Genomic DNA, 12,923 nt, shown 5'->3' on the forward strand with positions numbered 1-12,923 from the left:
TTATATATAAAGTCAATTCTTGAAAAGAACCACACGTAACAATTTGCATTCTCAAGTATTGAATAATAAGTTTAAAAGACTATAGAAAAGTAATAAAAAATAAATCTAAACGTGATTAATTCTTAAAAAGCATAAAGGATATATAAGTATGACATAAATAACATACAGATTAAAGAAACCAGATTTTATTAACAAACCAAATTAAGAATCCATCAAAATTCATTCAATTCTCAATAAAAAAGAGTGTTTAGTTAAACACATACTATGAGAAAAAAGAACAATAATTATGTAGGTACATGAAAATATTTAAATTCTCACCCTTATTGTCTTATCGTATCATTAGATTTTCAGAGTGAAATCAAACTCAAAAAAAAAAATCACTAAAAAAAACAAAAATCCTTTAAAAAAAATGGATAATGTCTTCCATGACACGTGAAAAATAGAAAATCCTATAAGATCTAATTCACATGTATAGAAAAATTGAGAAGAAAATCACTATTTATATATGAATTTTGAATATTAATTTAAATTATATATTTATTGAAAACATGATTATTTGCCAAGTTTGAGTATTTAGAATTGATAAGTTAAATTTTCACTTGATTGATCGATTACAAGTTTTAATATTTTGTTTTCAATGAAGCAAATATAGAGAGTAATTGTTTATCATTATAACGTTAAAAAAAATCTAGTCATACTATTTATTAATCCTAAAAACCTCATATTATAATCTTAAGGTTAAATCTATGCTGTTTTCACACATATGAATATTAGGCGTCCAAAGTTTCTAAGTATTTGATCACATTATTAGCAAAATTAATAATCAGGTACTCCTTCCATTTCATTTTGTTTGACGTTTAAGATTTTAACATGACACTTAAATTCAATTAATATGTTTGATTTCATAAAGTAAATCATATAACTTCTTAATATATGTCGGACTTAGTCATGCAAAGCAAAAGTTGATGGAAGTGTACATTCTTTTGTAAGGGGAAATGGGGAAATCAGTAAGATAAAGAATGCATGAAAATAGGAAAAACAAATGAGACTTTGCATGCATTATAAATATCATCTAAATAGCATCATGCTATAACTACGAAACAATCATTCCAACTACAAGAAAGAAAAGAGAGAGAGAGAGAGTAAGAGAGAGAGAGGGAGAGAGAGAAAATAAAAAAGTTTAAAAAATAATTTTATTTTCTGGCTGTTTTGGTTCTGAGTTGAATGTTTGTAAATACTTTTTATATTTTCTTCTTTTTCAATAATATATTTGCAGTAGTCCAGAGACGTAGATATAATTAGTCAAACTTCGTTATCAATTTTTGTGTGTCATTATTCCACATTTATTTTGTTTCTCGCAAATTTGATTATAATACATTTTACGCAATTTTTTATCAATTGGTATCAAGAGCTTTGGTGGTAACTTCTATGTTAGATTTGAGTGGCAGAAATGATTGTAGATGAAGAAAATGTGAAAATTGAGAAGTTCGATGGTGCGAACTTTAGCTTTTGGAAGATGCAGATTGAAGATTATCTATATCTGAATAAGTTGTATCAACCTCTCAAGAAACAATCATAGGGCATGAAGGATGAAGATTCAAATCTTCTCGACAAACAAGCCCTCGAAGTCATTCGATTGACGTTATGCCACAATGTTGCATTCAATATTGCAAAAGAAAATATCATAACGGGTCTTGTGATAGCTCTTTCTAATATGTATGAAAAGTTGTCAGCCTCAAACAAAATTTATTTGATGAGGCGATTATTTAATTTACAAATGACAGAAGGTGCATGGGCAGCGCAACACTCAATGAACTCAATATAGTCATAACCCAATTGAGTTTGGCAGGAAACAAATTTGATGAAGAAGTACGAGTATTGATACTTTTGTCTTCTCTACCAGAAAGTTGGAATGTTACTATCATAGCTATGAGTAGCTTATCAAGAAGCAATAAGTTAAAATTCAACAATGTTTGTGATTTAGGTTTTAGTGAAGAGATTCAACCGAGAGAGTTAGGTGAATCTTCAACCTCTTCAATTTTGCATACAAAGTCAAGAAGAAGAAATTTAATCCAAAGGAAATGGTCGTGGTAAATTCAAGGATAGGAGATATAGATCCAAGAATCATCATAGTTTCCACAACTCAAAGACAGTTGAGTATTAGAATTGTGGAAAGATTGGGCACTACAAAAATGAGTGCAAGAATGCACTAAAGAATCAAGAGGTGAAGGCAGAGGCAAATGTTTTTATCTTGAGAGGAGATGATGCACTGATATGTTCTTTAGAGAACAAGGAAGAGTCTTACATGTTAGACTCTGAAGCATCTTTTCATGCCAATTCACAAAAAGAATTTTTCGAGAATTATGTCCCCAAAAACCTTGATAAAATTTACCTTGGTAACAAGAAATATTGTGAAATTGTGGGTAAAGGTGTAGTAAAGATTAAGTTAAATGGGTCTGTATAAGAATTGAAAAATGTTAGACATATTCCTAGCTTGACAAAGAACTTAATCTCAGTAGGTCAATTGACTAGTGATGGCTACACAACAATCTTCCATAACAATCATTGGAAGATTTCAAAGGGTGCAATGACAATTGCTCATGGTAAAAAGAGTGGTACTCTTTACAAGATAGCAAAAGCATGTTATTTGATTGCATTTGCAACAAATGAAAATCCCAATTTGTGGCGCCAAAGGTTAGGTCATATGAGTGAGAAAGGGATGAAGATCATCCACTCAAAGGATAAACTACCAAGTCTTCGATCAGTAGAAATTGACATATGTGAAAATTGTATATATACTTGAAAAATATAAACGAGTTAGCTTTTAAACAACTAGAAGAACCCTAAAGAAGGAGACACTTGAGCTTGTTCACTTTGATATGTTTAGGGTCCAATGACTATCCCATCCATTAATTGGTGGCAAAGAATTCAACATTTCTTTCTAGAACAAAATACATTAATTGGTCTTCGTTATCACTTCATTAGATCTTTGCTCGAGGATGAGATGCTAATTTTGAAAAAGATTTCGGAGAGTAAGAACCCAATAAATATGTTAACAAAGGTAGTAATCATTAACAAATTAAAGTTGTACTCAACTTTAATTAACATGCTATAATAACATACAAGATAAGGTTGATACATTGATCAAGATATGAAGACAAAATAAAATCGATCTTTAAGTAGGGGATTTTTGGACTTGGTCATGTAAAGCAAGAGTTGATGGATGCACACGTTCTTTTGTTGAGGAAAAATAGAAAAACTAGTAAAATAAAAGAATGCATAAAAATAGGAAAAACAAATGAAACTTTGCATACATTATGAATAGCATGATGCTATAGTTACGAAACAATCATTCCAACGAGAGAGAAAAAAAATATTAAAAAAAATATTAAATAATATTTTATTTTTTTGGATGTTTTTGGTTGTGAGTTAACGTGTTTGTAAATATTATTTATATTTTTTTTTCAATAAATATTTGTTGTAGTTCGAGGACGTATGCACAATTAATCGAATTTCGTTATCAATTTTTGTGTGTTATTAATCTGCATTTATTTTGTTTCTTGCAATTTTAATTATAAGAAATTTTGCATACTTTTTTAACAATATATCCTTAAATTTTCTGAATTCCTCCCAATAATTAAAAGATGCACTAATAATGGTCAACAATATAATAAGAAAAAATATATTTAATTTTGCATTTTGATATTATAAAATTACAATCAAATTGAAATAAATAAAAAGTGTTAAAACGTCGAACAAAATAAAACAAAGGAAGTAAATCATACATAACATTAACTCATTTTTGAGAAACCAAAAAATCATAATTGATTGCGTCCCACAAAAATTCATAGGAAAATTTTAATGATATATACTTAATTATCATAAAATAAAAATAAACTCTAAACAAAAGAACAAAAGGTAGAGAATTGAGGTGTTACATTATACAGCATTCTGCATTCCAACGTCAAGATTGATTATGAGAAAATGCGTAGATGATGCATTGCAGGCCAGGATTGGGACGGGAACGTGGTTGCAACTTGCAACTTGCGCACGCTATGGGTGACCACTGACCACAATTATTATTCTACCAAATTGCAAAGGAGACACAATCGACCCTATCTATTTATGATATCAGAATTTGTTACAAAATATAAGACTACATAGAGTTTATACTCTCAATCGATTATTATATAATATATATTTAAATTTCAATTTAAATAAAATAATAACACTAAATTATATATCACAAAAAAATTAAATAGGAACTATATATATGTGGGGTAGCCGTGATTATTTCTCATTGTTACAACTTACATGCAGAGTCCCACACTTATTTATTCCAATCATCAGGTCAACTAACCTACAGGTTGTAGCTAGCCCCTACCCCAACCTTCAACCATTCTTCTTAGTTCTTACTCACATCCATCTTCATTATTTAATTATGTTATGCTCCCCCTACATTGCATGTACCCACATTAAATCATTAATTCCCCTATAACATTGTTAATACATTTTTATTCACATAATATACAATAATTAAAGTTCAAGTTCAATTAAACTATAGCCTTCTATTTATTTTTTGTTCGTGTCCTTGAAATAAAGTTATATATACTAATGATTAGATGTTAAATTTATTTCATTAGTATAACATTTGTTAAACTATTAATTTAACTAATAATATTAATATGATGTTTTATATATATGACCCCGCAAAGGTTCGTCTTTTAAGTTATAGAACTAATTTATAGTTCCAAGTTTAGTTACACTTAATGCTTGTTATCTTTAATTTCCTAAAGATGCATTGAGAACTCAAATTCTCTTTAGAAGCTCAATGTGTATTACTAACTAAGTCATGTTCTTTGAATGATGTATTACACACTAATGCACAGTTATGTGTTTGTGTGTAAGTATATGCATATCATACTATTCGTATGAACTCGTAATATATATATTAATAATTTAATAACTGTTAAATAAAAACTATACTATTTTTTTAAAAAAATTATTAACGATAGTATTTTTTTATGTTAACACCTCTTAATTTGAAATTTAATATTAATTTTTAAAAAAATTATTGTTGAGAAGTCAAAATGGTTTTCTTACTTGCGGCATTATTCGAAAAAGTATTATTGTTCATTTTTAATTTTTAATACAGAGTATTGTTGTTCTTTGGTATAGTTGTTTGTGAGGTTCTTAAATTTAATAAGAGAAGAGAAAAGAAAAAACAAATGTAACTGAACGTGACATGACATAAAACTTGGAGGTTTTTGTGTGCATGATAATATAGACTACTTTATGGTTGAAATAATGCTATTTTTTTAATTGGTACGGCTTTGACGAAGGGAATTACCATTAGAGAATGATTTTCTCAAAATGCCAGGCTGCTATCGGGAGGTTGCAAGCGTCATTAGCCCAAAGTACATAGCTGTTAATTAAAAAAAAAAAAAAAAAAAAAAGCTACTTTGCACTTTCAACTAGTGGACGAGGAATGAAATAATAAAAAAATAGGGCCAAAAATTGATTTGCTAAACCTATTTTATGATAAACTTCAACTATAATTAAAAACATCATTGGTACTTAAAAATATAGGAAAAGAAAACAAACAACATCATTACATATGTGATATAATATAATGTGATGTAACCTAGCGCATGTATAACTTATGCTTATTGGGGTATCATATTAAAAATCATATACAATAGAATCATTACATTACATTAAGTAAAATAAACAATAATGCAAGGCTTTTGACTTTTCCATTATGATAGTATTTTTACTTAGGTTTTTATATATTTTTTTCACATGATACAAAACAAAACGAGTTGATGATTAGAAAATAGTTATATTTATATCTCCGGATAATAGCCGAAAAATGGAAAAGAGTACAAAGCAGCATATTACTTTTGCATTCTTTAAAAAAAATTAAATTTTTTTTTTACAAATTACGAGAACAAAGTGATTATGCAAGCAAGTGGACAATGGCAACACCAACACCTGCTAAAGTGATTATTATAATGGAATCGTTATGGTTATATTAACTGCTCCTCCTTGGTTGACCCTCTCTTTAATTCATTCTCTTTTCTTTGCTTCTCCTTCTCCCTTCTGCCTCCACCTTCAACCACGCTTTTCATTGCCTTTCTTCTCCAACTTCGAAGTCCGATCACAACCCTTATCACAAGTTTTCTCCGATTCCATTCCAACCTTTCATATCATCCAATTTTAAGTCTCACATCCAAATATATATATATATATATATATGCTCCACTTCCATACCTCCTTCTAGCTTCCAACTCTCTCCAACCCTGGGTCCCTTCTCTCCTTCCAATATTCCTTAGCAACACATTAATAAAAACCTTCCAATTATGTAAACTCTCCCTTCTCCACCTTACAATCTCCCCAAAAAAACACCAAAAAAAAACAAATCTTTTATCTTCTTACGTTAATTTGGAATATCATGTAGTGTGTCCACTATTGTATGTCCAGTCAATTATCCATTTCTAGCTAATTTATATATATTTCTCAAGTTTAAAAAAAAAAAAAATGCCGGAATCGGAGATGGGGACGCCGACGGCGGCGTCGGTGCCTGCAACGCCGGATACTCCGGGAGGGCCGCTGTTCACGTCGCTGCGAGTTGACTCACTGTCGCACGAGCGTGAGTCGTTCACGATGGCTCGGTGCAAGTGCTTACCAAGCAAGGGTCACACGTGTTTAGCGAATTTCTCTGTTGGTGTTCCACTTCCCAATGTTTCTCTCACTCAGAAGGTAACATCCTGATCCCAATTCCTATCTCTATTTTAGTCAACGCTTCTCTATATTGCATTTTTTTTCACGGTCGGTCATGTGATGAGCTTCATTTATTATGTCAAAAATGATCCTTACATGCATGATTTGATGGGATGCTAATAAAATAATGCAACTACTTTTTACATGAATAAGAGATATATATGCTGCTCTATAATGTACACTCTTTCGGACTGAATTCGAGGGAGGAATGAGATATATTAAAATATATGATATATTTGTAGAGATAATAGAGAAATGTGAAAAAATAAAATAAAATGAAAGTGAGTTATAACTTATAAGATAATAAGATGTATGTTTATTAGAAAATTAAATCATGCAAATTAGGTTTTTTATTTTTTATTTTTTATTCCTTTGGAGTCATACGGAATTCACTGGGAGGGTTAACATTCATAATTTCATACACATTTGTGTTCGTTTTTCTGTTTCCGGAAAATTTGGCTTAAGGAATTAGGATATACTACATTACTTTACTATACTATGTGTTTCATATTTTAATTTATTCGTCACTCATGGATTTTGTTATAATTGGTTATCTTGTTATCCGTCCAATGTATATGATTTTTTTTTTTTTCATATAGGCTTGCAGTTTTTGAGGTGAATAAATTTATATATTATTTTTTATTTATTTTTAAGAATGTGTGGATTTTATTATACAATTTATTATTATGGGTTTTGTTTTTACAAATATCAAGGTATTTTGTCAAGCTTTTTATATAATAATGTTAGATTGATTTTTTAAATTTAAATTCTGAAATTAAGAAATAAATATGATTTCAATACCTACATAAATATACACATCAAACTCATGTACATATAATTATCTTTATAAAAGTTAATAGCAAATGTTATTTATATACAACTCTAAAACTTGAGATTTATTATCATTATCTTTGGACGGGCCTAATTACATTAAATAAAAATAAATAAAAAAAAGAGTTCAAACTAAAATACAATCGAGCAACCAACCGATCTCTCTGGCAATGTGCCTCAAATAAATATAAAATGATTTGTCAAAAAAGTTGTTAGTAATTGAATTGAGCATCATTAGTTATATAATGAATAGCTATAGTGTGGTAAATGTTAGTAATTAGGAGTTCTCCCTTTGTACGCATCATCATCTTTCTACACTGTAGTCAACAATTTATATTAATTAAGCTACAACATCATTAACTCATATTAAGCTACACGCATTAGAATTAAAGAATTATTAAAAAAAATAATAATTAAAGAATTAGAATTATTTGTGTAAAATGATTTGTGAGTGATCTTCACTACTTTAACTTGTTCATCAACCCATCCTTAAATTTGATAAATTACGGCTGAAATTTGTATTGGGATAATATTTTAACAAATTTAAGATAATAAAAGATGAGAAGGATTAATTTATAAATTTGTTAACCATAATGCGTAATGTTTAAAAACATAATAATGTTTAATGTAAAAAAAAAAAAAAAATAGACTTCAATTTTGCAAGGATATACATGCATTAAAGCGTAGATTGTACATAATCATAACTTTTTTAACATAATTATAATTATAATTATAATCATATTTTATTTTTATTTTTATTTTTTAATTATAATATTCAATGTCGAAATGGCAACTAATTTTAATTGTGAACACACGAGTAATTATTGATGTTATAATAAACAGTGGTTAATCATAATCTTTTAAACACGCTAATTAAATTCTTAAATAATAAATTATGATATGTTATAATAGCCCGTCAGGAAAAAAAAAAATATAATAAAGAGAGAGAAAGAAGAGATAAATATATATCGAAAAATGTGTTATTTGGGTTGATATAATCAAATAAATAACTCTAAGCGTGTGGTTCAGCAGTAGGGGTTGATCCACGCTTAAGCAAGGTCAGGGTCCGAATCCTGCCTTGTGTATGCAGCCGCGTTAAATCTTAGGGCCAGCTATCCCACCCTTTGAGGTGCCTCCAACGTAGCGAGAAGATTAATCACTGCTGTCGACGGTGGATACTCCAGGAACGAACCTAAAAAAAAAAAAAAAAAAATTTCCCTCAGTTTTATTTAGACGAGTATATGTATAAATAAATAAAAACAAGTCTATCTTCTGATTGGAATTCGTGAGACTAGAAAGCAAGAAAAGGACTTGGATGTGGAGAAATATGGATGAGATCCATCATTTTTACTAGACAGAATAAGCATCATCTTAAGCACCTCCTTCCTCGAATAATACCTACTCATTTGGGTTAACTCAATTTTTGACTCAGGATTTTCAATCTTTCTGTTAATATCACGCCCTTTCTACATTGTTTTCCTCTCTTAGTTGGATGTTTAATTTATGGTTATTGACCACTACCTTGTCCTTTTTCTGTTCCCTTCAAGATGTCCTAATTAATTTTTCTTTGACCTTTTTGATACAAGTTGAATTGTCTGTATTCAAATTTCTCATTTTCTGACTTTGATGCATACCATCATTATTGGATTTCAGATCTTTTTCACCATCTCATTTCATAATAGCTTCAAGATTCATTTAGTTTAATTGCCATAAAAAAACATTTTTTTCATAGCTTTTACATTTTTTTAAAACATTTTCATACGATTACAAATTTTAAAGTTACAGCCTTCAAATAATTATTGTTTTATAAAATCTATAAAAAAAAAATACTCCTATTATACCTTTTTATATATCGATATTTTGAAACTTTTTTTAAAAAAATTTATATGTCATTTTTAGACTTTATGATAACATATATTACTTTCTTTCTTTTTATCAATTGCACACTTACTTCATATACCCAAAAAAAAATCAATATATCAAAAAATTGTATACCTGCCTTTCGCCTAATTTTTAATTAATTTGATTAAATACTCCTTCAAATATGATAATTATATAATTTTAGTCTCTTAAATTTTAATAAGTGAATTAGACATAAAGTGTAATAACCTATCACGATTCTTGTATTTAGTGGAATTCGACTACTTAAAATTATACATTCACAAATATTTAGATATGTATTATATCATGCATATAAGTGTGAAGGAACTACATGAATATAAACAATATATGTACAATAATCTAGTAAACTCAAATATAAATCCTAAGTGTTAGTCAAATAATAATGATACAAAAGTAGCACTAAAATACAACAAAAGTCATCATCTGTAGATGATCTCAACTAGTACACCTTAGTAAAACCTATCTTTATTTTGTTCTCATAACAAGTATAATCATCACAGTTTCAAACTACATGAAAAAACAAGAAAGATAAGTTTGTGAAATAAAAACAATGTACAATTGGAACATCAATATCAACTCAAGTGACATGAACAACAACATCAAATTCAACTTGTCACTAATACTACCCATACAACACTACAAATTTTTTTTTCATATAATGATACACATCTATAGTGATTGGAGTTGTTAAAGTGGGTTGAAACCTGTGAGTCAACCTAACCCACCATGGGTTTGAGCTGTGTTGAGCCATAAAATTTTGGTCCATTTCAGTTACAAGAAAATTTTGATCCGACTCACTTATAATCTAACTCACCATGAGTCAACTTGTGGTGAGCTAGGTTGACTTACTTAATATACTTTTTTATTTTTTTAATTTATTTTTTAGGTTCTCAAATGTTAATTTAACTAATTATGTATCTATACTATAGACTAAGTTTTGTACATATTAGTTATGAATTATAATAACTAATGACAATTTGATATTATTTGTCAATGTTTTATGCAACAATTTTGATTTTATAAGTTGATTAAGTTGGTTATGAATGATGTCTATTTTTCATATTTTAATTGTCCTATTTATGAACATAGTTATAATTCTAAAATATAATATGGTATGTATTTTTCTATAAAGTTCAATAATTTTTAATTTTTTTTTTAAACAACTCGTTTAATCCACTAACCTATGATGTTTTGGGCTGGTTCTTGTTTTTTTAACCTCACCTTTAGGTGAATTTGGTTAAGTCGACTCACTTATTATCTAACCCATGGTGGGCTAAGCCGGATTATCCACTTTGACAACTCTAATAATAACACAATACTTGCCACTAAACTATTTTTACCTACACTATTAAATACTATATATATTGGTATATTGTTAAAAAAGTATAGATAGAAATTATACTGATACATAATATATGTTATTAAATTTCATTCAAAATCAACACTAAAATTATATGTATCCATTGACCCAAAGCTTTCAATAATGACTAACATCTAAACAAGAAGCATTGATATAATTAATAGTAAAAAAATGATAAAAGGGGTGAGCAGAAGGCGTATTAATCTGTTTTAAAGTTAAGAATGGTTTATGATTAGTGCAGATTGGAGCAGAGTTTGTGGGGACGTTCATATTGATATTTGCAGCAACGGCTGGACCCATAGTGAACAACAAGTACGAGGGAGTGGTGACGCTGATGGGAAACGCAGCGTGTGCAGGGCTAACAGTGATGTTCATCATTCTCTCCATTGGCCACATCTCAGGCGCACACCTGAACCCATCCCTCACCATTGCCTTCGCCACCTTTCGCCACTTCCCATGGACGCAGGTCCCCGCGTACATAGCTGCCCAAGTCTCTGCCTCCATCTGCGCCTGCTATGCTCTCAAAGGCGTCTACCACCCCTTCCTCTCCGGTGGGGTCACTGTCCCCACCGTCAGCGTCGCCCAAGCCTTCGCCACTGAGTTTATCATCACTTTCATTCTCTTGTTTGTGGTCACTGCTGTTGCTACCGACACTCGCGCGGTCGGTGAATTGGCTGGGATCGCTGTGGGGGCCACTGTTTTACTCAACATTCTCATATCAGGGTAACGCTCTTAATAATCATATTTTATTTTGAAACTAAAAAGATCGAGCATGATATGTACGTACTCGTAGTTATTTATATATATTTGTATATGTTGATGATGGTTAGGCCCACAAGTGGTGGGTCGATGAATCCGGTGCGGACGCTGGGGCCCGCGATTGCAGCAGGAAATTACAAGCATATATGGATCTATTTGGTGGCTCCGACGCTGGGTGCTCTGGCCGGTGCAGGTGTTTACACGCTGGTGAAGCTCCGTGACAACAATGAGGCTGAACCGCCGAGACAAGTGAGGAGCTTCCGTCGCTAGTTTCGCGAGTGTGTCTCCATTCCACCCCACAACTCATATTATGTATAATAATAATCCAATTAAATAAAATGTGGGGGGACACCATCTGTGAATTTAAGTGTGTATGCTATTGCTGTGTTACTGTCTCTCTCTTATCATCCAAACTTGTACACTTTCTTAAAGGCCTAACTAAACCCATTATTTATGGTGTTCTCATAATTTCTGTTCCTTCAAATTAATAATATGTATCATAAGATTGTGTGTCAAATATTATTATTATTATTATTATTTTGACTAAATTACAATTATGATCACTTTATTTTCGATAATTTGTAATTTTGATTTTTTAGTTTTAAAATAAATATATTTAGTTTTTTATCTTTAAAATTATAAAATTTTGATCCTATCTAGAATTTGATTTTTATTAATTAAATAGTATACAAAATATTATCATTTGAATATATTTTTATGAAAGATTGATATTTATTTTTTTATTATAAATCTTATTTATATTTTTTTAGTTTTTTTAATATTATGTTACTAAATATTACATATCTTATTCTTCCACATTTCTTTCTTCAATTTTTAAGAGCTGTGGTTGTGAAAAATATGAATGGTTGTGTGAAACATTGATTATGATAAAATGGATTTTTTGCTGTGAGATTTTCATATGATAAAAGTTACGAGAAAATTTTGTATTCATTTCTAATATATATTGAATGCATGAAGTTTCATCAAAATTTGTAAAAATTTATTATGTGGAGAAATATAGATATAAGTTTTACACGTATAAAAATTAAATGAAAATTCATTTGTAAACATATGAATTTAAACCAGCCCTGTCCATCCATAAAATAGATAAAAGTTTACTCTGATTTTTGTATTGTAGAGAAAAATTTGTCTTTATATCTTCTAGAAAAAATCTTTAAGTGTGTGTAAAGAAATATTTTTATCAATCTTACTATCAAAATTTGTTATAATAATTTATATTGATCACAAGCAATTTACTTTTAAAGCAGTTGTTATTTTTTTTTTAATG

General features: G+C 29.4%; 1 protein-coding gene across 1 annotated transcript; it reads left to right on the forward strand.

Annotated features, from left to right (window-relative positions):
- Positions 1 to 6,032: 6,032 nt before the first annotated feature.
- Positions 6,033 to 12,103, forward strand: NIP5;1 (NOD26-like intrinsic protein 5;1). The gene is made up of 3 exons (XM_083060038.1): positions 6,033 to 6,762; positions 11,118 to 11,599; positions 11,707 to 12,103. Exons 1-3 carry the CDS (start codon positions 6,541 to 6,543, stop codon positions 11,903 to 11,905), a joined length of 903 nt encoding a protein of 300 aa, XP_082916164.1. The 5' UTR covers positions 6,033 to 6,540; the 3' UTR covers positions 11,906 to 12,103.
- The last annotated feature ends 820 nt before the right edge of the window (positions 12,104 to 12,923 follow it).

The sequence above is a fragment of the Cajanus cajan genome, chromosome 7 (assembly GCF_000230855.2).
Source record: "Cajanus cajan strain Asha chromosome 7, NIPB_CcT2T_4, whole genome shotgun sequence".
Lineage (NCBI taxonomy): Eukaryota > Viridiplantae > Streptophyta > Magnoliopsida > Fabales > Fabaceae > Cajanus > Cajanus cajan.